This window comes from Sander lucioperca, chromosome 10, assembly GCF_008315115.2.
Source record: "Sander lucioperca isolate FBNREF2018 chromosome 10, SLUC_FBN_1.2, whole genome shotgun sequence".
Lineage (NCBI taxonomy): Eukaryota > Metazoa > Chordata > Actinopteri > Perciformes > Percidae > Sander > Sander lucioperca.
The window spans coordinates 18,119,725-18,146,232 of record NC_050182.1 but is presented as its reverse complement, the minus strand read 5'-3'; the positions used below and the strand labels follow the sequence as shown (position 1 = coordinate 18,146,232).

Here is a 26,508-nt window from a genome sequence, read left to right as displayed (position 1 = left end):
GTAAGTTGTTAAGTGTTTGTTAGCTTGTTTACGTTACCAGTTAGCTAACGTAAGCCTGTTTAATGTTAACTGTACCGTTACAGTTAACGAGTCAGTAGCTTACATTTACAGTGAGCGAGCTGACGATAGCGTTACAAAAACTCTGCAACAGCTCAATCATGATCACTGACGTTAACATTAAACGTTACTTACTCCTCTTCATCCCCTATGGGACATAAGGCTGCAAAGAGATCTCGCCATCGCATTTATTCCCTAGCAACATGCTACGCATCTCCCCATGACAGGTGCATCTGATCTAGCAGCTCCTCTTCTTCTTAAGGACAGCACTGTTGTTGCCAACTTGGCCTTTGTTTGTGTTGTGACTGATTCACTTCTAGTCTCTAATCTTTTCAGATGAATTTAAATAAAAAGGTTGACATTATCATGTAATCATTTTCAAAACATTCAAAACTGTTTGTGTTATTTGTGTTTCAAAAGCCAGCAATAAATAACACATTAAAATCTAGAGTGTTCATGTAATTTCATACATTGGCAGTGAAATTAATTCGTGAGACCATGATTATTTTTCAGACAATAATTGTAAAATGTATAATCGTTTCATCCCTAGACCTATCGCCATAGCACTGTGGAGTAAGGTCTGGCTACACCACAGATACATTCTGAGATAGGAGAAAAAAATGTTCTGGGTTGTTTGGATTTCGTTAAGCCAATCACAATCCTCTTGGGTGGTGCTTAACTCCAGAAGCAGCAACAGTGGCTCTTCAAAATGGTCTCAGGAAGGAACTTTTAGTGGAACATTTGCACCCTGCCAAAGAAAACACCACATATAAATTAAGTTAGGTCTGGCAATGTGAGACTATTAGGCAGTTGACAAGTTAGATTTTTCTATAGGTTGGCCTCTGTGGCAAGCATTTGTGTGTTTAAATCAATTCTGATTGTGTCCTCTAATGTTTTTCTTGCTCCCCCAGGTGCCTATTACTTTCCTGCCCAGGGACAGAGGAGACTATGCCCAGTTCTGGGACTTGGAGTGCCACCCTGTGTCTGAGCCCCACCAGAAAACCAGAATCCGCTTCCAACTCTGTGGCAATGTGAGGACTCATTTATTAGTTTTGTGGGATTCAAACACCCTACTACATACATAGGTGCTTCTGGAGTGAAGGAGTTACACTGGAAAAGACAATGCTCATATTTTATATTGGAGGTTTAAATTAGCTCAAAACACAGTTACTATCAAAACCACTTTTTAAAAAAAAAAATGTACTTGAGGATCCATCTTATTTTCTTTTTTTCTTTTTGATGTCTTTTGCTCACGTACCATAACCGTTAGTTAAGGAGTCACTATAATTCTTGAGTTTTGTTATAGTATCGTCAATGTTTTATACAAGCTTCCAGGCTTAGTTCCTAATATGGGGCCCACTGAAAATGTGCAGTAGTGTTTCTCCCGCTGGCCCCACCCTCAAGTTCTCACTTGACCCATAGACTTTACATTGTGTCACAGGTTTTTATGTTGCTTATCTCGGCTAGAGGGATGTTTTTTTTAAATATAAAAAGTCCATGGATTAAAAATGTTAATTTTGTTGGTGGGTGTTTGTAAACACAGCATACAATTTTGGCCCCTTCTCCCCAGCTCAGAGCCAGAGAGACTTTATTTTACTTTTAACACAACTTTATTTATGACACATTATGAAACCGTTCCATTAATAAATAGAAACTGGTAAAACGAAAATCACTACTTTGTCAGTATCAGACGATAAGGGGTGTGACACATGAAAAAGGGGTGCACACCCTGAATGCTTTTATTGGCTGGGGGTTACACACCCATGTGCTCTTTGTTTACCATAAACATCCCGCACACAGAAAAATAAGAAGAAAAGAGAAAATACAGGCAGAGGGCACTGCCGCATAGGCTGGGTATTGGTACTCCATAACTTTAAGCTATTGACCAAAATAACCCATTACCAAGCAGTATGGAACTCAGATCTAGAAAAAAAATACTATTTGTATGATTTTGCTCGCTGCCAAACACCTATTTGTTCACTTATGCGTTCTTCGATTTAATGCAAAGTTTGATTGGCCCACTACCGCAGCAGCAACAACCCATACAGTATGTGGTGAAGTATCAAAAGAAGTACCCTATTGGGAATCCGTATCACTTTAAGGTACTGATATTATGATTTGTTTTGTTTTTTGTTTTTTTATGATAACCAGCACTGCCACCACACACTTCTAGTGAGTCATAAGTGATAATTGAGAGGGACTATTATTATTTTTTGTATTCGTCTAAACATTATTTTTTAGGAAAATCCTGCATTATATACCTTTTTTTTAACTATGCTTTATCGAAAGTATAAAATAACATTCCTTATTTCATACTTCTCTCCCAGCAACAAAGCACAAAAATGTCCAAATCTACATTAGACCAACATTTATCCACCATCTTTACATCCTAATCAGACCTTGTGTACAGCAAACAATAATATTCATTCACTACTTAACTTGTTTCACTCTTAAACCAAACCATGTGTACAAAACCATTGGTCACTATGGAAAATGCTCGCTTTAAAGCATTAGAATGTGTCATTACCTTTTTAAAAAGAAAGCACGTATGGTACTGTGGTACCTTGACTATGGCTTTGTAGTGTTAGTGACAGAGTTAACAAATGAAAAAAGTGGGTTGTGGGATGTGAGGGGGGCCACCCTGCTGAGATGGGCCTGCAGGCTTTCCATGTGTGCCGCTTTAATGTGAAGTGTTATGACAGACCCAGTTAACTTTAGAGCATACATACACAACAAGTGTAATGTCAGATGGCTCCACATAAGTAGGTTAAGTGGCTAAGATGAAAGGGCTTATCTTGTTGTTGCCTTATTTCGTAGATGCAGTGCTAAAAGTGGAATGCCAACTCCTGCAGTGGTGTTAAATGCTAATCTGTGACTTCAATATACAAGACTTTGATTTAGATATGTACCTGAAAGTTTGATGTGGAACTAAATATGTGTAATGTCTTTTAAAAGTAGGTTTTATCATGTCTGCATATGATTAGTAGTAGATTTAGTAGCGATGTGTCTCACAATCGGTAACTCTAAGTCAAATGTGTGTTCATTTTTTACTTTAAAGATTTTAGAGGGTATTTCTTCTCAATTGTATTTTACTAACCAGCTAGTTTAAAAGTAGTATGGAGATGGCTTTTTGCATTTACTAGCCAAGATCCTAAAGTTTTGTCTCTGTGTGTGTGTGTGTGTGTGTGTGTGTGTGTGTGTGTGTGTGTGTGTAAAGGGAATAAAGTCTGGACAAGTGGAAGGACCACAGGAAGGAGACTGCTCTCTGGTGAAGACAGAGGCCACAGTCAAGACCAGAAAGAGAGCTGATCCTTCAGCAGGAAAAACCAGGTGTGACCTGCTTAGCTAAAACTAAACAAGCATATGGCCCTTACCACAATCTCTATAGTAATGCATATCAGCCAGTGTAGGAGATATCAGAATAACAGTGCAATGATTTAAGGTACTGATCCTGGACCACAACAGTCAATATTCCACTATTATTCAGAATATGACAATATTCCGATCATCTAAACAGCATATTCCAGTTGGATATTCTGAATAAGGCCTTTTTCCAAATATAGCATTTTCCGATTAAGACGTGTGTTATTCAGGTTTTAGAGGCATTCTTTGGACACGTATACAGCACATTCGGAATATGCGTCTCAATCTGGGTTTTTACCATAGACTGTATATTAATGGACAACGCATCTGGTTCGGCGAAGTGCTGCAAATGCGGAAGTGCCTTGCATTCTATCTGAATTCCAGCAGGGGGCGACACATGGGTTTGCAAAAGGAGGTCAGTTTCTGTAGAAGTCTATGAGAAAGTGACCCACTTCTCACTTGATTTATTACCTCAGTAAACACTTTCATAATGAGTTTATGGTCTCAGTTGCTAGTTTTAAGTCTTCTGCAACACAGAATGATGTTAATTTTTTGAATTATGGTCTTGTTGATTTTAAAATCGGCAATAAAGCAGGGCGTGTTTTAGGGCGTGGCTATGATGTGATTGCCAGTGAAAGTGTGTAACGTAACGTAGAGTGTAAGCAGCTCCTCCTTCACTCCTCCCTCTTGTCTAAAACCGTCACATCCACAACCAGGATGGCTGCACCCGTAACAGCAAACTCGACGACTCATAGCAGATCTCCACAAACCATGGGTGACGTCACACATCACGTCTTTTTTATTAAAGATTATTTTTGGGGGAATTTTCGGCCTTTATTTTGACAGGAAAGATGAAGACATGAAAGGGGAGAGAAAGGGAGGAATGACATGCAGCAAACGGCCGCAGGTCGAACCCGGACCTGCTGCGTCGAAGAGTAAACCTCTATATATGGGCGCACGCTCTACCAACTGAGCTATACAGGCGCCCGAAACACAGCAACTTTTAAACATTATCAAAGACTCAACAGGTTTTGGGATATTCGCACACATCGCTACGCCGACCTTTTTGAGAAGCTGATTGAAGGAATGAAAGAGAGACGCTCTGTTCGCACGGTCCAACAAGTCCGCCGCCGCTGGTAAACTTAGAAAGAAATCCTGTTTTGCACGGCTACATGTGAACGGGAATATTAGTGGAAAACTTACTTTCGTTAGCCATGTAAACAGCTTAGTCGGAATATCGTCTTTTTCGTAATTAGGGCAAAAAAAACGGAATATTATGTGCATCTAAACGTAGTCAGTGTTTCCTTTCAACTCCCTACTAGGGATAATACATGACAGAAATGGATGGTTATAGAATTTGTTGCATGTTGGTTAGCTCAGTCTTCACGAGGGGAAAAGATTCAAGCATCCAATACTCAACACATTAAAGTTGTATTGATTTTCAAAATGATCATTATTTTAAATAAAGATACTCAGAGAAGAGACTCAGAAATTCACTATAATAACTGAGTTTAATGTACTGTAGGTTAAGTTTTCGAGTATGTGTCTTATCTTAAGGTGCTGATTGTGTTATGGTTATGCTTTCTGTTTAAATATCACATTTTAAAATTCTCAGTCAGGAGGAGGCTGTGCGGAGGGGTGTGTATTCGCCACAGGATCTATACACCTTCCCAGCCACACGAGTGGGTGAATCCAGCACTCTGAAGGTTAACATCCGTAACAACTCGTCTGATACGCATGAGGTAAGGCATGCCTTATTTTTATCAAGACATTGGAAGGTAAAATGTTTACTTTCTCACTTACTGCAGCAAAAACTAAAATACGGTATAACATATGCAGCACTATATTTGATATTTTCCAACCTGGACCTATTTTCCTATGTTTTTGTGTCTAAGTGACAGATGGGAACAACAATTATTGAAATTGGTCAAGTATTATTTAAAATAAAATAAATTATTATACAGTATAACATTATACTGACAACATTATGTAAAGGATCCCTACAGAGGTTGGCCTTTTTGTTAAAGAGTAAGATCCTGACTTGGTGCGGTGAGCAGACGTGGATTCTCGTGCTCTGTTGCTAATCCTAAAACAAATGCTACTTAAAGGTCCAATATGTAATATATTTACTGTAATAAATGACCCCAATGCGTCATCAGATATTAAGGAAACATGCTAAGTTGAAATACTATCTTTTCTGACAACAATGCTAATTCCAGTATTTTCTCCTTTTGAAATTTCCGTTCCATGACGGAATTTCTTTGTGTTTTGGCCTGTCTGTTGTTATCAACTGCCCAGTTTGACAGCCAGGCCGGGTTGCCGGATATACCTGTAGAAACGTTGGGGGTTGGATGGATCGCGGGAATGGGGGTGTTCTTTTATTAATGTTTTTGTTGTTGTTATTAATAATTGCTCAGACTTGCAGAAGAAACAATTTGACAAATGGCATTTGTATTTATTCCATTTCCACATTGTGACTAATGATGCGGGGGTCTGGGGGTCCACCCCCTGAAATTTTTGAGCATTAAACACTTCATTTCCTGCATTCTGGTGAATTTGTATGCACCTATTTCTACCTTTTTCTGAATCAATTTATGCTGGAAATATATTTATGTAAAGGCAAACATAGATTACAATCCAAATATAAAAACATAATGGAATATATTGCAATAAGGGTCTCAGGCATTCTGTATTGCTTTCATCTATTTCTTCTCCTGTAGATCGACTTTTCTAACTATATCTGAGTCAGCACACGTCTCCTAGGCATTTACTCTTCCCTTCTCTTTTGCATCTTTTGTTGAGGAAGTAACCTCCTTAAATGTGCATATGACAATTATTCACCTCAATGATACATTAATTCATTTTAATTTATTAATAAACCCCAGGACTGTAATATTGTTAAGTTTGAGCAAGATTTCTGCTCATGTTCAAAACTTTGTGCACATTCAAAATATATCTGTGCTCTCTGAGATTTGGAGGAGAAAAATAAAGTTATAATATTCACTATATTTCAGAAAATAATCTACCTGCACCATAGTCTGCTGTGCGTTACGTGATTGCTCTGCTGATACGGTAGATCTCAGACCGTTTGGGTCTCTGGTCTCTGAATGAGCGAACGTTTAGGGAAGTGTCTGTACACTGCTCTATGCTTTTTTTTTCTATGGTTTTTTTTCTTATTTGGGTAAGATTTAACGCAACGTTAAATCTTACCCAGATACAATAGTGGTATTTTCTGATTGGCTATCGTGTAGCCCCTTTCTTTTTTTTGATTGGCTGATAAGTGGCAGACTCAACTAAGAACTCCAGGGGAGCCGGTTCCATAGTGAGAGCAGCGCGCCAGAGACATTTTGGGCGCTGCGGCATATTAAATATATTATAAATAGTTTTTCCGCGTGAGAAATACAATGTGTGGCGGGAGTGCGTGACAAAAGACCGAAATGAGTGACTGTCACGCTCAATGCGTGACACTTGAGAGACCTGTATTGGAGATGTATTTGAAAGATGGAGACAGCTTAGAGCCCAAAAGGACGCTGAGTTGACTAATTTCCTCCTGAACAGGTAAGCATTAGCTTCAGCTTCAATCACAGCTACTAGGGATGGGCATTTTATGTCATTTCAACATTTGTGTAGCTACTCACATTTAATTATATAGCTAGAGTACCTGAGTTGGTTACTCGCAAAAACAATTGAGACACAGTCAGTAAAGTGATCCCGACTGGTCCTGGCTAAAGCCGTGATAACCCTGCTTACTGCTAACGTTACCGGAGGACCAGGCAAGCAGCCACGGCTGTTTACAACGTGTAGCCTGTTCAGCGGCCGTAGCCGACAATGGTGAGTTATTTTAAGCCAAGAGAGGGAGGCTGTAAATCAGGAAGAGATGACTGTAAGTTTGCAGTGTGTTTAGCAATTGTTGCCGTAATTCTAAGCCAATAAAGTATGTATTTCAGTCGGGTGGAAAAGGACGGCAAGGTAATGGTATTTTTAGCAGTTCCTATCGTAATTCTAAACCTGAAAAGTCAGTTGGGTACAGAGCTCCGTGTGAGCACGGGCTTTCATGTATGTCAATATAGCCAGCATCTAACGTTGGCTACTCTGCTGTGCTGTGGAGTAATGTCTGGCTATGTGAGACAAGCATCTAGCAACATTGTTGTAGATTCTGCAGTCTCAGCTTCGAGTCTGGGGAGGAGGGGGCGGTGGAGACGACTCCAGTATTTTGAATTTGACCTGCAATAACTATTTTAAACACTAGCTGTCAGTATTAAAAAAAACCTCACAACCTGAAACAATAGTTGTAATACAAGTTAATATGCCGAGAAAAGTAACCAAGGACAAACAGCTGGATTACTCGCTAATGAAAAGAATGAGCCGGCGGGCCCGAATTCAGACGAAGAAAGAGGCGCAAGCGTTGCAGAGTCAGATACCGACAGCCCTGAAATCATGGACAACCCCTGCACAATGGACATCATGAAGGCTATACAGTCATTTAAACAAGATGGAGATGGATGGTGTACTGACAGCAATAAAAAGTGTTCAAACCGACATCAGAGAACGCATTGCTGAGGATGAACAACGCATATCCATGGCGGAGGAGAAGATTGACACGCTGCAAAAAGTTGTGGAGAAACTTAAAAGGACAACAAAACTCCTAAATGATGGCCACAGTTAGATGGAAAGCGTTTAATGTATTTATAAGAGGTCAGATTATAAGCAACACAAGCAGGAAAACGGAAGAAGCACAAGAAATATAATAATAATTAGAGATCTGGAATCTAAAATCAAAATGCTTGAAACAAAAGCTTGCAAGATGGACAAAATGAAAATGAAATTGCCCAACTTCTTAGAACTCAATATAATGAGAAAACATACAATAAGGCTGCTGCGAACTTATTGAGGCTCAAGATACATTTTTGATGATCAGGGAGAAAAGCCGGGTAGACTTCTTGCATGGCGGATTAAACAGCAGGAAACCGTAAGGGCAATACATTTTATTGATGTAAATACTAATACTATTGTTGACCCGCTGGAAATTAATAAAGCTTTTCAATTTTTTTAAGAAAATCTCTACAAATCACAGAACATTACTAATGTGGATGCCCAGACCAAATTTTTTAAACAAATTTAATATCCCCCAAATCTCTGAGGGGATAAAAAAAATAGGCCTGGATAAAAAATTACACAGGGTTGAAATATTAGAAGCTATAGGTGCAATGAAGGTTGGGAAAGCAGCAGGGCCAGATGGCCTCCCAATTGACTTATATAATAATTGGCAACTCCGCTTTATGAGATGTATCTAGAATCCTACAACAATGGCTAACTCTCAGCCTCAACGCTAACATTAAATGTGAGAATATCCAAGCTATAAGTTTTATAAACACTGATACAAAAATCCTCCGTAAAATGTTGCCGAAACGCCTGAGGGTGTGCTTCCCAGTATTGTGGGGGATGACCAAAATGGATCTGTAAAGGGAAGGCAAAGATTTCATAATGTAAGGCGCGTTCTCCATGTACTGTACTGCCAAAAAAAAGAACAAGACACAGCTCTTCTCTCACTTGACATGGAGAAGGCTTCGATAGGGTTGAGTGGATTTATATCTTTGATGTTATAACTTGATTTGGTTTTGGAAACACTTACTACTGGATGAATACTACTGGATAAAACTATTACATCTCAACCCTATAGCTGGGGTACTGACAAATGAAGTGGGTTCTGAGCCCTTCAATATTACAAGAGGTTGCCCCCAAGGTGCACTTCTATCACCACTTCTGTTCATACTAGCTATGAAACCACTTCAAACACATATGGATGTGTTTAAAGTGGTTCCATATCTAGTACAGCATTGTTAGATCTAATCGGCCTGTTCGGTAGTATCTCCGGATATAAAGGAAATGCTTCAAAATCCTCACTAATGCCGCTTAACTGAAACCAATACTTATTTACTTACAAGCTCTCATCTAATTTTACATGTTTGGAAATCCAAATAACATACAGATAAATGTAAGTTTGGCGGTACGTCGGTGTTTATCATGGATGTATTTACTACTGTCGCCTGGCAGCCTGCTTTCCTTTACTTCTGCTCTCTTCTTCTCTACTACTTGTTATTCACAAATTATTTTTGTTTGTTCACCTCTGGTGTTTCGGAGAGTACTGCAACGAACAATGCGTTGAGCATAAACATCTCCGTGCATGCTCGTAGCGCACACACGCCAACCATGGAGGCCCACAAGAGTATATCTCTAGCTTAAACATATGACACTGCACGCACGAGTTAGTGCTAGTGTTATTTTCTGGGTTGAGTGCGTGGCATTGGAAATTATATATTGCAGATTTGGTCAAACTTCCTCTGTCCATGTGGTGCTAGAGAACACACTAATTATATGTCACAGCATTCTCACTCAATACTGCACCAATTTCGAAGGTTTTTGAAATATATGTTTGCTTTTGTCGAAATCAGTTGATAAGTTTGCATGAGGAAGGTTCTATGTTCTGGACTAGTGCATATTTCTTGCATCTCCTTGGTCAAACCAGCTCATTTCATTTAAATAATCCGACATTGTCACCGAGACTTCGCTCTGCTGTGCCAGTTTGTATTGGTCTGCCCTCTTATGGACATAATGCGCAAAAAAAGATATTCGCATATATTCATTATTATCATAGTATTCAAATATTCGCTATTTTAACCACCTCTTCAAGGAGGTCTCAATATGCTTGTTTGGTCCACTTTTGGTGCGCATCCGAGTACGATTGCTGCATTCCCACCTGTCCGTACGAACCGCACCAAGGAGGAAAATAATCTAGTGCCATTCAACCAAACTAAATTAGGCAGGTGTGAAAACCCTCATAGACACAGGAAAACAGGGTCCAGGTTAAAAAAAATACAGAAATTACCCTTTAAGTAGCAGTGCTGATACTAGCTCACGTTGTGTATACTGTTATTCCTTATTGCATGACTGTCTTGATTTATGTACTGAATGATGAATGTAATAACCTCTAACAATTGTCATTGTGCTTTGCATGGATTTGATATTTGATGTGTGGCTTCTCTAATTGACTTGCAGCTGAAATTTGTAAACCCTATGGAGCCCTACCACATCAAGCACTCCAAATATTCCCTCAGGTGAGTCCAGTGGTCATTATCCCTCGCATAAACTCTCAATACTGCACTTTTGATAGTGGCTGAATGACACATTGGGTATCAGAGGTTTATAAACTATCTATATAATCAGTGCCTACCTCTGTTTTTACTTGTTACTGCACTTTCATTTTAGGGTTTCTCCTGTTCTATTATTATAAATGGTTTTCTTATGGAACAAATGAAGTAGCTAGGTATTAATGTTAAGTCAGGAATAGTAAATAAATACAACTCAAGACATGCTCTGTGATGTCACTTAGAGTCTATGTAATGTTATTTTCCCATTGCGACTGCTCACTGTGGGAGGTCCTGTGAGATGTTGGGACGTGGAGGATGATGTTACTATATACGGTACACACGCCTTTCGAGTACTGATGTTTTTCCTAACTAAGGCCTTTGGTAGGGGATGTCTTGCCACAGGTACCTGCTGTGCTGTGCTGTGCTATGCTGATGTGGGACTGTGTTCAGAATGGGCACAACATGCGTTTTGTATTGTTGAAATAGGAACATTGGTATGGGAAAAAATACATATTGAACTTTATTTACTTTCTCAACAAAAATAAAGCATTGTCAAGACATACCATTGATGTCATGACCATTGAAATAGAATGAGAGAGAATGAGAGTTGCTGAATGAACTGTTTGCTGTGGTCTTTTGACTAGTTCAAGAAAAAATGGCGATTGTATTTATGGTGACAACACACGTCAGTGGAGCTGTTAAGTGTGTCACACTCACTAGTTTAAGAACTGTGTTTTGGCTGTCATTTAATGAATATAATGGCGTTTTTCCATTACATGGTACCTGCTCGACTCGCCTCGACACACTGTGCGTCCGTTTTCCAGAAGATTATGCAGAAGTTTACAGTTCTTTGCAATGGCAACGGTACACAGTAAAAATGTCTGCCGCTCTGGACCATCTTGCTATGTTGATTTAAATGGGAATATCCATTCTACTCTCATTCTATTTCTATGGTCATGACCTTTATCTCCAATGTTGCCATGTGTTGCCACAACCTGAACCTGACCCAGCCCTACAGTAGGAGTGTTGGGAGCACGGCTGTGTGTGGATTCGTGGTAGCCTTGTGGTGACCCTAGCATGTTGTGGCTCTTGTTATGTACTCTCATTTCCACCACGACCACAACGTACCCCTGCTTCTCACTTATTGTCTCTTTATTATGCTACAATCTGTTGTGTGCACATGGATTAGAGTTGAACATTTTCCTTTTTGAATACAGTTATTCAGGTAATTCTTTTCATAGTCTAGTATGTCATGATTCATAAAGTGCAATCCTAAGTACTTGATAGTAGTTTTATGTGAAAATGCATGTATATTTGTGCTGGTGCAAGTGTTATGTATTCATGGTCATCATTTCAAATAAAAATAATTGTCTATTAACTGCTGTTCTTCTTTTCTACCCATTAGATCCCAACACTATCTGAAGCTACCTGTCCAGTTCAAGCCCAGTACTGCAGGCAGACACACTGGCTTACTGCTCATCCAGTCAGAAACAAGTGGAAGTCTTGTTATTCAGCTGACTGGTGATGCATTGCCTTGAATCTACCATCCAACGCCACCTCCTCAGGCTGGCTGGCTTTGGGTGGATTGTCTTCCCTGTACTATTCTGATCATGGGACAGGCGAGAGTAACAGAGAGGAAAAGACAAAACTCCAAACTGGGTTCAAATAAAAGCAATCCTTCCTCATCATATTTGGCAATATGTAACTAGAGATGACTGAGACTCTCCTGCCAACACAGCCCTGTCTGCCTCTGGATGTGGCACAGGTGTCCTTAGCTGGCCAATGAGTGCCTGTTCATGCCTGGAGCTGAAAATTTTGTTTCACAGAGCTAACGATTTTTGTCACTTCACTCTGGATCTGGTATTTGCCTTATCCATGAGTCATGTCACAAGGCAGCATTGTTGTTGCCATGGCCCCTGCCAGACAGTACCAGTTGGGGATTACTTTTCTTTGAGTTGGTCACACAGGAATGCCTTGGTCTCTTTTTTTGGAAAAGCCAAACCATGTTTGTGTTTTAGCCATGTTCCATAGCAAAAATCTGAAAAACGGGCATGAGCATTCTTGATTGTAATAAGACTACATGAGATTTAGGATTCTGTTTTTTAAAAATCCCATAAACTTATTTTTTATTTAACGTCTGTCTACATTTTATAAAATGTTCCTAATCTTCTGTACTGGTGTGGTTTCTATGGAAATGGCTCCCCATCATGCAGAGCCCACCCTCAAAATGCCCCTTGTCAGCGCCATGTGTTGACTTCCCAGCAGCCTCCAACACTCGTTCCAAAGAGCCCAGATGTACTTCATTTAGTCATGATCATTGCAGCTCACAGCAACCAGGATGGTTAATGATTGTTATTACATGCTAAAATAGTTTACCTCTGGTGGGGGTTTTGTATGGCAGCTTGCCAGGCCTGCTTAGTATGGTTACCATGGCAAAACGGTGTTAATCACTGTTCCAGTCACAGAAAATTACCTCCCCATTTCCCCTTTTGGCTCTTAGGCAAAAGGGCAAAATTGCTTGGGGCTATTGGATTCACAACTATGAATGATTTTGGAACTGGAATGGTGTTGGGAAATGTACGTTAACAGAAGGATGTGTTGTTAACCAGTACCACACATTGTGACACCCTTTGGAAATGAAAAACACTAGAGTTGAGCATTATTTTCCTTTTTAGTTTTAATATGAAGGCAGTATAGTCACAGGATGCTCTCAACATGCCCTGACATATTTTAAATTTACAATTTGCACATGCTTCAAGTAGTATATAATGTAATATATTGTATGTACACATTTTGAATAAAGTTTTGTGATAAATAGCTTGGCTGTCTTAATTTTTTTAAATCGTATTGCTGTCAGAGGGGTGGGAAAAAAAAAAAGATTTATAAAAGAAATATGGTTGAAAGGTAGCTTTCTGTTTATTTTCCTTCCTGTTTATCTGTCTAGCTCTGACTGGTATCTGGTGGTTTGTACTGTTTGGCTTTATCATCAGTGTCCTGTGTACATAGAACAATGAAAGCATAAGCACCAAGTAAACAGTTGAAACATTGCAAATAAAAAAAAAAGGGATTAAATACAGTTTTAATAGCATCCATGATACTATGCAGCATATAGTTGCTGGCAATATTAAAGAAGTCTTTAATGAAGTTCATCCAACGTCAAAGTAATAAATTAATTCAATTTAAGGTTCTATTCATTACATTAAATTCCTATGTGGTCTGGCTCTGCTTTACATTTCAAACTTTTTAAATTCTTATTCTGCACCACGATCCCTCAGATCTGACAACCAAATATCGAAAATTCCACACTCCAGGCTAGACAAAGGGAGATCATGCTTTTAGCTCCAACACTAGAACAATATTCTCCTCAGTATATCACAATTATATAGACTGACATTTTTTACCTAGGTTTTATTTTTACTCCCATTGTTTTATGCTCTGTATTTTGTTTTATATCTCTGAAATTCTTGTATTTTATGGTACTGTATTTTCTCATTGTATTGTATTTTCTGTGCACCTGTGAAGCATCTTGTTCCTAGGTTTGAAAGGCACTATAAGAAATAGAAAATAAAGTTTACTCGTGCCTTTGAACAAATGAGAATAGAACCACCTATTTAAAAATGTTCTTAAGTAAGGCACTGAACTGCTTCCAACACTGGGGATGTGGTTGCATATCTGATCCTGACCTGTGACTTAGAAACTGATGTCGCCCAATCGGCTGCTATATGGAACTGAACCTGCAGGTGTCGCCAAAGCTTCATCAGGGCGGCAACATATGCTGTACAATAGGGCAGGTGAGCTGCACTTTGCTTCCCAGACTGGAAACCACTGTAGTGCAGTTTTTTTATTTAGTTCTAGCAACACAACATCACAGACTGTAAGCAAGCAGACACGGCGATTTAGCACATTAGCAACAGCATTAACAGGTGCCAGCCAGCATTTCCCTGACCAGAGTGAGAGAAAAGGCTTAATGTCGTGATCTTCGCAATAAAATATCTTTGTTGTGGACTTCCGGTTTGCTGATGGAGTTGTTAGACGTATGGTGAGACAGCGCTCCCAGGCCCATCACATTTTACCTGCCGAATAACTCCAAAACTTGTCCATTATCAGTGAAAGTGATAGATAAGTGGGAAAAGAAATACCAAAGGCCATAAAAGAAAGGACAAATCGCCAAAAACTCAAGATAAAAGCGCCTCGGACACGAAAGCTAGCAACATCGAAGCAGATCAAGCTAGCAATCGCAGTGAAACTGCTGAAGGCCAGAGGAGCCCCGGAACAAGCACAGATTCTGAAGACATAATTAGGGCAATAAATGAGTTAAAAACTGAACTCAAGGGGGACAATGACTGCCTGAGACAGGGAATTAATCATCTGGGACAAGAACTCAACGCCAAACTTGTGACTGAAATGCAGAGTCTGTCTGACCGAGTGAGAGAACAGGAGACTCGTGTGGAACAGGTGGAGGGATGGGCGGCGGAGGCGACCGAAGCGCTCTGCACCTGCCTGGAACAGCAAAGAGCCCTGCAGCAAAAGCTAACTGACTTGGAGTCCCGTTCCAGGAGAAACAACATACGCATCTTTGGAGTGGCAGAAGGAGAGGAGGGAAACTCAGTGCTACAGTTTATTGTGAAACTCCTCAGAAGAGAGCTGCCATTACCACAAGACTTGGACCTGAAAATACAGCGGGCTCATCGATCCCTGGCGCACAAACCCCGACCCGAAGCCCCACCGAGACCTATCATTATCAACTTCCAGGAGTTTACAACCAAGGAGTTGGTACTGAGAGAAGCTTGGAAAAAGGGAAAAATCCAACTGGGCAACAGACCTCTCTTCTTCGACCATGATTATGCGACTGAGATAGTCAAAAAGCGCAGGGAATACAACGTAATTAAGAAAGGCCTAAAGGAAAAGGGGGTCCACTTCCAAACACTGTTGTGATATGTTATTTGGAACTAGATTACCACCCTAGGCGGAGTGATATGCACTACAGGAGTTGTATAGTGGTAACTACATGTATGTAAGGGGTCCTAAGGTGGAAGTAAAGTTACGTTGGATTTATCATCAAGTCCTCATCATTGACTCCTCAATAACACTTCATGGTGGCAGCGGTGGAATTTCCGCTCTATGCCTGACGTGAGTCTCGGGCGAAATTGTCCAAGGATAATATTGCTATCGCCAGACTGGTGAGTGAGAACTAGGCAGGCCAAGCAGCTAGCGGGAGCAACCTAGCTAGGTGGCTAAGGGGAGCGACACAAGTGTGTGCAGACGCTGATTCACGGACAAAATGGCATCACATTTACCGACGATGAACTGGTCCGATCCGGATCTGAGTGAGGCTATCTCACTATTTAGACAGAAAATGTGTCTTTACCTAGACGATGAGGAAATAGAGGACGAAGCTAAACAAGCTAGGAAGATCTGCAGAGGCATCGGAGATGAAGGACTAAAAAGGCTGAATGCTAGCGGACTCAGCGATGATGACAAGAAAAAGCCTGACGTTCTGTGGAATTTTTTTGAGGGTCAGTTGAAGCTTAACGTGAACTTTAGAATACACAGACTCCACCTAATGCAATACAGACAGAAACAGGATGAAAGCATCGATGATTTTGTGACCAGAGCCAGAACTTTGGCGCTGAAATGCCAATTTACCGATGAGGAGTTGAACGAACGTCTGATTGAGCTTATCATTGCTAGCACGCCACATGATGCTCTGAGGAATGACCTGTATAGCAAACCTCAAGGCCATTCCTTGGCTGATGTGTTAGAAGAAGGAAGGAAATATGAAGCTTTATCGGCAGGGAATGAACAGCTAAACCAGCTTGGTCTATATACCTCAGAAAAAATTCATGCAATACACAGAGGACGGGTATGCCAGAACTGTGGCACAAACCACAAACCGCGGCAGTGCCCTGCATACAACGACGAATGCTCTGTGTGTAGCGTGAAAGGACACTGGGCGAGATGCTGCAGAAAAAACAGACGGCAACAAAGGCAAAACTCGAATGCAAGGAAAAGAAGTAAGTCTCGTCCACCACAAAACAAACACCAGGCCAATAAGACTGGACACAGGCTACAGCACAAATCTAAAATTGATATTGTTGATAGTCAAGAGCCAGAGGAAGAATACATGTACCAGAGACAATTCCATTCAATCACAATCAGTGAAAAATGCATTTACAGCATCAACAGTAACTCGCCTAGAGAAGAGCCTACACAACACTGAATGTGAGACCACCTGACGTACAGGAGCATCAGGGAACACTCTTCCACTGCGCACATTCAGACAGATGTACGGAAGTGACGCACGTGCATATAAAAGACTGAAGAAAAATAACCTGAAACTATCTGCTTACAGTGGTCATGAGATCCCTTGTTTTGGAACCATCAACATTCAATGTCGTCACAAGGAGTCCAGATGGATAAGTACCAAGTTCTATGTCGTGGATGTACCAGGAACAGCTGTAGTTGGTCTACCCACGAGTGAACTATTGAATCTTGTGACTGTGAATGTGGATACAGTTAAAAGAAAAATGGATGACAACAAGGAAAACAAGCAACAAGCAAAACTACTGAAAATAACTACTTGTGATGATCTCAAAAGAGCATATCCGAATCAGTTTGATAAAATAGGAAACTTTAAAGGAACTGCAAAACTCATCCTGAAGGATGACGCCGAGCCATTCACAGACCCACCACGGAAATGCAGCATCCACATCAAAGACAAGCTCCAAGGTGAGCTGAACAAACTCGTGGAGCAAGATGTTATACGGAAAGTCGAACACCACACTGACTGGTGCTCCAGCCTGGCGTACAGCACAAAGAAGGACGGATCCTTACGGATATGCCTAGACCCACAAAAACTGAATGCCAGCCTGAAAAAATGCCCACATAAGATACCTACGGTCGAGGAACTGAATCCAAAATTCGCAAATGCAGAGGTTTTCAGCAAGCTTGATGCGAAAGCAGGATACTGGTCAATACATCTTGATGAAGACTCGCAAGTCTTGACAACGTTTCGCACTCCATTTGGTAGATACTGCTGGAAACGTCTGCCATTTGGACTGAGTGTATCTCAAGATTTCTTCCAGGCCAAGATGGACCAGATCCTGGAGGGGCTTGATGGTGTGGTCAGTATAGCTGACGACATAGCCGTATGCGGAAAAAATGAAGAAGAGCACGACAGAAACCTGATTAACCTAATGGAACGGGCTGCAGAAGCAGGTATGGTGTTCAACAGCGACAAATGCATGATAATGAAGAACAGTATCTCATTCTTTGGCAACCTGTACACAGAGAGTAGCATTAAACCAGACCCCACAAAAATAAGAGACATACAGAATATGCCAACCCCACAAAACAAAGATGAACTACACAGATTCATGGGAATGCTAACTTACCTCGCAACTTACATACCAAAGTTCGCAGAGAAAGCGCACACCTTGAGAGGACTGCTAAAAAATGATGCTTTGTGGATATGGGAAGCAGACCATCAGAAATGCTTCGATGACTTAAAATCAGCAATCACAGAGGATGCATGTCTGAAATACTATGACGCCAGCACACCCCTGACACTCGAAGTAGATGCATCACAGAAGGGCCTAGGTATAGCACTGGTGCAGAACAATAGGCCCATCGCGTTCGGGTCAAAGACTCTGACGGACTGCCAGTCAAGATACAGCAACATAGAACGTGAAATGCTTGCAATAGTTTATGGAATGCAGCGTTACCACACCTACCTGTATGGAAAGTCATTCACCGTGATAACAGATCACAAACCACTTGTCACTATCTGCTCAAAACCACTGCATGCAGCACCACCCCGACTCCAGCGTATGCTGATTAAGACCCAAGGGTACAACTATGAAGTCAAATACCGACCCGGAGCAGAAATGGTCCTGGCAGACACTCTTAGCTGGTTACCAAACCCTGAAAACAGCGGCGACATTGAGCTGGATGAACGCATAGATGGGATTGAAACAGAGTTTGAGGACCCAGAGAGGCACACCATCGCCATAATAAACTTCTCACCTGGGAAACAAGACGTTCTACGTAGCCAAACTGCTGATGATCCAAGGCTCCGTGCGCTGAAGGTATTCATTCATCAGGGATGGCCTGAAAGCATAAAAGACCTACCTAAAGACCTGCGTCCATACTGGTCTTTCAGAGATGAACTTGCTATAGAGTCAGGAGTCATCTGCAAGGGCAGACAGGTACTCATTCCAGACTCCATGACTGAAGACATACTAACACAACTACACGTGGGCCACCAAGGCATAGAAAAGACACGCCGGCTGGCAAGAGAAAGTGTCTATTGGACAAAGATGAATGACGAAGTAGAAAGAATTTGCAGATCATGCAGTGTGTGTGCAGAGCATCAAGCTGCAAACCCAAAAGAGCCTCTCAAACCACACGAAATACCATCCAAACCATAGCAGTCAATAGCCTCTGACCTTTTTGAAGTCAATGGCCGCCATTACATGTTGACTGTAGACAGATACTCAAAATATCCACTTGTAGATGAAATGCCCACTCCAGTATCCAGCCATGCAGTCACACAAAAAATGCAGAGATACATGTCCTTGTTCGGACGACCGGACGAAATCCTGACCGATAATGGACCACAGTACACAGGACACACCTTCAAGGGACTTGTGAAAGAATGGGGAGTAAGACACATCACCAGTTCACCCCACTATCCCAAAAGCAATGGATTTATTGATTTATATTATTTATATTATATTATTTATAATCTGATTATCTAGGAAGGTCTAAGTTAAACAGGGGGGATGTTGTGATATGTTATTTGTAACTAGATTACCACCCTAGGCGGAGTGATATGCACTACAGGAGTTGTATAGTGGTAACTGCATGTATGTAAGGGGTCCTAAGGTGGAAGTAAAGTTACGTTGGATTTATCATCAAGTCCTCATCATTGACTCCTCAATAACACTTCAAACACCATATGTGCATATTCGTGTACGAATATGCACATACACTGGGATACGGGGGTCCGAACATACACCAGTGCACGGGAGGCGCAGCGGGAGCTGAGGAGACGCGGATTCCCTGTGGGAGAGCCGGAGACAGCAAGGGAAGAGAGTAGCCTGGAAACACGGCTTCGTGAGCTGTTGGGATGGCAGCAGGCAGCAGGTCACTGTGATAGAAAGCCGGCTGCGGCTCAGAGAACGAGGGAAAAACTCCAGGAGTTCCAGAGAGGACGCACTGAGCGAATATGAACAGGGATTAAAACTACACGATTTGGTATGTCTATTAAAATTCCGAGACTCTATGACTAAATGATTAGTATAGTTTTGCATTTTGGCCTTGTATTGATCACTATGTGCTGTTTCTTTTGTTAGATGGTATACGTTGGACTCATAGGATGGTAGAGTTATTGCTTTTTGACTCATCGGCCACCCTTAACACTGGGCCCTCTCCCAATGAGAGGCTTCACCCTCGACCCACCAATGGGGTCACAGTTGAGGAGGAGCAAGAGCCTTCTCCTCGTTTGGAGGTTTGTTCATATTTGTGTTTCATAGTTGCTATTTTTGTTAAGATTTTGTTTCTGGGGCCTACTAGCTTATTTATTATTTGGAATATGTATGATAGGGTCACATAACTTGAGAATTGCTTCCTTAAATGAGAATGGCCTGAGTAATCCAGTCAAGAGAAGTAAAGCGCTAACAAAAATTAAAAAGGATAAGACAAGTTATATTTCTACAAGAGACACACATGTCGAAACAAGAGTATAAGCTGAAAAAGTTTGGGTACCTTAACTCCTTTTCAAGTTCTTGTAAAAATAGTCGACAAAGAGGAGTGGCTACTCTGATTTCCAACTCTCTTAACTTTGAACTTATTAACTCTGTCTTTGGTGTCGATTTTTAGCTTGGCATTGGTACAGCATTCTGAATCTCACCTCTCGCTCATGCCATTTTTTCTTACACTTCTTGAATCTGTCATGCTTAAATAGTAGCTCTGGAGTAGTCCAGAAATAGCATTTTGTTATTATTTCCCCAAGTCAGCTTTCCCTTGTTTCTCGCTGCACGCAACACCAAATCCCTGTCTGAGGCTTTTAAAACCTTCACCAGTATGGCTCTGGGTCTGCCTCGGGCTGCTGGCCGGCCAATCTGTGTGCACGTTCGATCTCACATTTTCCCTTTATTTCCAGCAAATCCTGAATCAGATCCACTAAAACATGACAGTATCTCCTTCTTCTTTGCCCTTGGGAATACCCACAAACGAACATTATTGCGTTGCGAACAATTCTCCATGTCTTCTACTTTTTCCCAGCGCAAATCTACCTCTTTCTTGCTAGCTGGTGGATTAGCTTGTCTTTCTTTCTTGGATGCTTCGAGGTTCTCCACCCGCTTCCCAACCTCATCTGTTCTGGTGATTAAGGTGGAAGGTTTTTACCTCCATCGAAACGATAGCAGCAAATTTCTTCCAGAACTTCCAAATTGGATGAGATCTTTGTAAGTGCTGTAAAAATGTTACCGATGTCTGTTGGCGTCATGTTATGAGACTGCTGCCTGTCGGATCCACAGCACCGCCATCTTGGCCTTGCATAGCTTCAGGTCCGCCAGAGGGCAGATGCTTGTTAATATCCACAAAGGCCGTTGAATTCTTGCCTTTCATGATTCTTGACTTCTGCAATGCAATCCAAGCTGAGCACAAATGTCCCTGGCTACGTATCTTTAAAAGCATGTATCATGCAGCAGAGTGTTAGAATATATTTTGTGAAAGTGTTAAGAAAAGGTTTTAGAGTTCATGGTGCTGACCTCAGTGCCTCTGTTTCCCTGGGTTATGAGAGGCCATCTAGTTTTAGTTATTAGAAATTATAAAGGAAGGGTGAGAAAGATCCTCTCTGATCAGGGGAGGGAACGAGGCAACAATGGTCAGCACTTTGCAAGCGCGGGATTTGTGACACTGTATGGAAATGACCTGGCTCTCATGAAAACTCCTTAAAGTTTGCTGGAGATTAAAACACAGGTGTTCAAAATCCAACAATAGCGGCTTGTTTCTTCTGAGCTGAGAATTGGAAGTCAAGATTATGTTTTTATACAGTGTTACAAATTAGTCAGGAGCCGGCTGGAGCCAGAAGATCTGGACTGGATCCAAACTGATGAGGGCACCACCAGGGATGGGACAGAAATGAATAAATAGACAGTATCTTAACTTAGCAGCACCTGATGCCAGGGGAAACTCTGTCGGTTCGTTAGGAGATAGAGACTCTACCTTTGTGTATCAGATCCATGTACATGTACTTGTATTCTGCAATATCTTTCACTAAACTTGTTATTAACTTTAACTGGACAAATCTTGGTCTTGATTTGATTCCTGAGTTTTATTTCTCTGATCTGCCAGTAAACAAATACAAAATTGTGACCAAAGAATTGGAGTCAGATTAAGTCTGGCCTTTTTTAGGGCCAGACCGGTCAAATCGGTCACATTTTTAGATTAAAATCCTACAAGAGCAATGCAGAGCTCTCTAGTTTTGAAAATATATATAGTGGTTGCGCTTGCAACTTGTCTTTCTGATTCTAGCACAATGCAGCCACTGTCTTGATAAATCTGTGCTTAAATATACTGTAGTTCAGCGATCCCCAACATTTTTTGCGCCACGGACCGGTTTCATGTAACACATATTTTCACGGACAAGGCTTCAAGGTGTGGCGGATAAACACGACAAAATAAAATGATAAGACCAGCATGAAAACAAATATCTAATATTATATATTATAGCATTGACTTCCTGTAAAATCTAGGATTGAACTTAAAATCCTTCTCCTAACCTACAAACCTCTAAATGGTCTAGCACCATCATATCTTGAAGAGCTCTTAGTACCTTACTGTCTCACTAGAGCACTATGCTCCCAGAATTCAGAGCTACTTGTGGTTCCTAGAGTCTCTAAAAGTAGGATGGGAGCCAGAGCCTTCAGCTATCAGGCCCCTCTCCTGTGGAACTAGCTCCCAGTCTGGGGACGGGGGGACGACACTGTCTCCACATTTAAGAATAAACTGAAAACCCTTCTCTTTGATAAAGCTTATAGTTAGGGAGTGAGGAGATCCAGAAATGCTTGTTACTAACCTAGCTCTGGGGAGTTTACTCCCCCGAGTCTTTATGTTTTTTTTTCGCCCAGCATATTTCCTTGGATTAGGATGGCACCAAGATCTTGGTTGCAGCTGTCGCCGTGGTCCTGCTTACTACACCCTGCTACGCTCTGCCTATGTCCAGCTATGCTCTGCTGTGTCACACTACATCCTGTAACACCCTGCAGTGCCCTGCTATGACATGAACTACTACGACTACCATTTGTAGTCACTGTTCCATTATCTTTATTGTGACTATTAATTGCCACTGTTCATCACACCCCCAACTGGCACCATCAGACACCGCCTACCAAGAGCCTGGGTCTGTCCCAGGTTTCTTCCTAAATGGGAGTTTTTCCTCACCATTGTCGCCTATATGCTTGCTCTTGGGGAATTACTGGAATTACTTGAATTGTTGGGACTTTATAAATTATAGAGTGTGGTCTAGACCTACTCGATCTGTAAAGTGTCTCGAGATAACTCTTGTTATGATTTGATACTATAAATAAAATTGAATTTGAAAATAAATGTAAAATGCATGAAAAACACACTTTACCTTAACAATGTATCGGTGGGAGCCCTGCACTTGTTTCTGTGCAACCAAACGGTCCCATCTGGAGGTAACAGGAGACAATGACACCCGAAGTGCATTCCTTAGTTTATTCCGTGATTTTGTTTTGATTGCTGTCAGGGCAGAAAATCCAGCTTCACAAAGATAGGATGTTGGAAATGGAAGAAGGGTTTTCAGTGTTTTTGTGGCGATCTCAATATATTCAGCCTTGATTTTCATCCAAAACACGGGCAGAGTTGTTGTCTCAAACATATTTTTAAGTCCACCGTCATTTGAAATCTCCAGCAGCTGATCTTCCTCTCACACAGACAAGCTTGATTCACCTGGTTTGTTCAGAAATGGGTCACGGATCCATTCCTTCGCAGTTTGCGGGTCTTTGCTGGTTGGAAAGTAACGCTCAAACTCCTTTGAAAGCAAAGACAGGTGATCCTTCACCAGCTGGGAGACTGAAGGCCCAGGCTCAGTCTCTTCCAAAATCCCAGCTAATGTTTGAAACATGTCATATATTCCTCTGTCCACTCGCCGTCCCCACATTTCCAGTTTGGCTTTAAATGCAGCTACTTTATCTGCCAATTTGAAGACAGTTGTCATTTTCTCCTGAAGTTGAGTTCCTTGAGCAGACTCAAGTAAGCACAAGTAAGTGAGTTTTGTGACCCACTCTTCGTCACTGAAATGAGCTGCTGAAATTTCTGAAAGAAATCTCTGCAGTGGCTCTAGTAACTCAAACACTCTGGTCAGCGATCTCCCTCTCGATAGCCATCTTATTTCTGTGTATAAGAGAAGGCGTTTGTGCTCTGCATCCATCTCCTCACAAAGCTGCTCGAATAAACGGGAGTTGAGTGCATGTACTTTGACGTGGTTAATAACGATGGCGCCGCAGAATGGCGACACGGTGTGTTGGTGCGCTCTGTTTTGTTTTGTTTTGTGTTTTAACTTTGTTTCTTGCGATGGTACCCGTATCTCATTCACAAGTGAAGAGCTCGTGAACTTCAGGGGAACAACACCATTAGACTTATTTCCCACTTTACTTCTCCCTTCACTGGAAATTTTGGACATTCTGGTCAAAGGTGCGCTCACCTTTGCTCACGCAGCGAAACGCCGGAGGAGAGGGAAACGGGCTAGTGCGCTGGTGCGTCTCCGCCAGCGAGGATCACGCACACCGTTACCTCCAGGATATTGCTCTCTAACGTGCGCTCTCTGCCCAACAAAGTGGAGGAATTACAATTGCTGTTGGGGGGAAACAGGGACTTTTCTTCATCTTCTGTTTTGTGCTTCACGGAGACGTGGCTCTGTGGATTAATACCGGATTCTGCGCTGCAGCTGGCAGGCTTCCAGCTTTTCAGAGCGGACAGAGACACGGACCTCTCTGGCAAAACTAAAGGTGGAGGAATCTGTTTCTACATCAACAGCGGTTGGTGCAACGACGTGACTGAGATCCAGCAGCATTGTTCTCCTGACCTGGAGTATTTCACCATAAACTGTAAGTCTTTTTATTCACCCCGTGAGTTCCATTCATTCATTCTGGTCGGTGTTTACATCTCACCGCAGGCCAACGTGCAGGACGCGCAGTGCATGCTTGCCGACCAGATACTGTGTGTGGAGCGGACCAACCCGGACTCCCTAGTTATTGTCCTTGTGACTTTAATAAAGGGAACCTCACTCATGAACTCCCTAAATATAGACAACATATTAAATGCCCGACCAGAGAGGAGAACATTCTGGATCACTGTTACACCACAGTCAGGGATGCTTATCACGCTGTCCCCCGTGCTGCACTGGGACACTCTGACCACGTCATGGTCCACCTGATCCCCGCCTACAGGCAGAAACTAAAGCTCTGCAAACCTGTAGCGAGGACATCAAGGAAGTGGACCAGTGAGGCTGTGGAGGATCTCCAGTCGTGTTTGGAATCTACTGACTGGGATGTGTTCAGGACTGCTACTAACAGTCTGGATGAGTACACAGAGGCTGTGACGTCATACATCAGCTTCTGTGAAGACTGCTGTGTTCCATCAAGCACCAGGGTGAGTTACAACAATGACAAACCCTGGTTCACAGCCAAACTCAGAAGGTTAAGGCTGGCTAAGGAAGACTCGTTCAGGAGTGGGGACAGATTTAAAGAGTCAAAGTACAAATTTAGAAAGGCAGTGAAAGAGGCTAAACATCGGTACTCTGAGAAGCTCCAACGCCAGTTCTCAGCTAATGACTCTGCGACTGTCTGGAAAGGACTTAGGCAGATCACCAACTACAAGCCTAAAACCCCCCACTCCTTCAATGACCGACACCTAGCCAACGACCTGAACGAGTTCTACTGTCGATTTGAAAGACAAAAGGACAGTCCTGACACCTCCCTACAGCTACAGCCACTGTGCATCACCTCCACCTCGCCCACCTCAGCAGGGTCCTGGGCCCCCCCACCAATGCCCTCCTTAAAGGTCCCCTCCACCCCCCCTCCCACCTCAGTGACGACTCTCTCCATTCACGAGAGGGACGTCAACAGACTCTTTAGGAGACAGAATCCCAGGAAAGCTGCTGGACCGGATGCTGTCTCCCCATCCAGCTTGAAGCACTGTGCTGATCATCTGTCTCCAGTGTTCACAGACATTTTTAACACCTCACTGGAGACATGTCACGTGCCAGCCTGCTTCAAGACCTCAACCATAATCCCTGTCCCCAAGAAGCCAAGGACCACAGGACTTAATGACTTCAGACCCGTCGCCCTGACCTATGTGGTTATGAAGTCCTTTGAGCGCCTTGTGCTTTCACACCTCAAAGCCATCACCGACCCCCTCCTGGACCCCCTGCAGTTTGCCTACAGAGCCAATAGGTCTGTAGATGAATCAGTCAATTTGGCCCTCCACTACATCCTCCGGCACCTGGACTCCGCAGGAACCTACGCCAGGATCCTGTTTGTGGGCTTCAGCTCTGCCTTCAACACCATCATCCCGGCTCTGCTTCAGGAGAAGCTCTCCCAGCTAGGCGTGCCTGACTCCACCTGCAGGTGGATCACTGACTTCCTGTCTGACAGGAAGCAGCATGTGAAGCTGGGGAAACACGTCTCCGACTCACAGACCATCAGCACCGGATCGCCCCAGGGCTGCGTTCTTTCTCCTCTGCTCTTCTCCCTGTACACCAACAGCTGCACCTCCAGTCACCAGTCCGTCAAGCTTCTGAAGTTTGCGGACGACACCTCCCTCATCGGACTCATCTCTGATGGAGACGAGTCCGCCTACAGGTGGGAGGCTGACCACCTGGTGACCTGGTGCAAGCAAAACAACCTAG

The 26,508-nt window shown here is 42.3% G+C and overlaps 1 protein-coding gene across 6 annotated transcripts in view; it reads left to right on the top strand.

The window, feature by feature from the left end:
• The window catches only part of cep192 (centrosomal protein 192), a 91,223-nt gene extending 77,838 nt beyond the window's left edge, over positions 1-13,385 (top strand). For 4 of the 6 annotated variants that reach the window (XM_036006060.1, XM_031289831.2, XM_036006062.1 and 1 more), the window contains 5 exons: positions 969-1,088; positions 3,275-3,387; positions 5,036-5,162; positions 10,477-10,535; positions 11,974-13,385. In XM_036006060.1, the coding sequence (XP_035861953.1) occupies positions 969-1,088; positions 3,275-3,387; positions 5,036-5,162; positions 10,477-10,535; positions 11,974-12,106 (552 nt within the window). In that variant the 3' untranslated portion in view covers positions 12,107-13,385. Of the gene's footprint in view, positions 1-968; positions 1,089-3,274; positions 3,388-5,035; positions 5,163-10,476; positions 10,536-10,856; positions 10,902-11,973 lie in introns of all 6 variants that reach the window. The other 2 variants (XM_036006061.1, XM_036006059.1) reach the window with 2 other exon arrangements.
• The last annotated feature ends 13,123 nt before the right edge of the window (positions 13,386-26,508 follow it).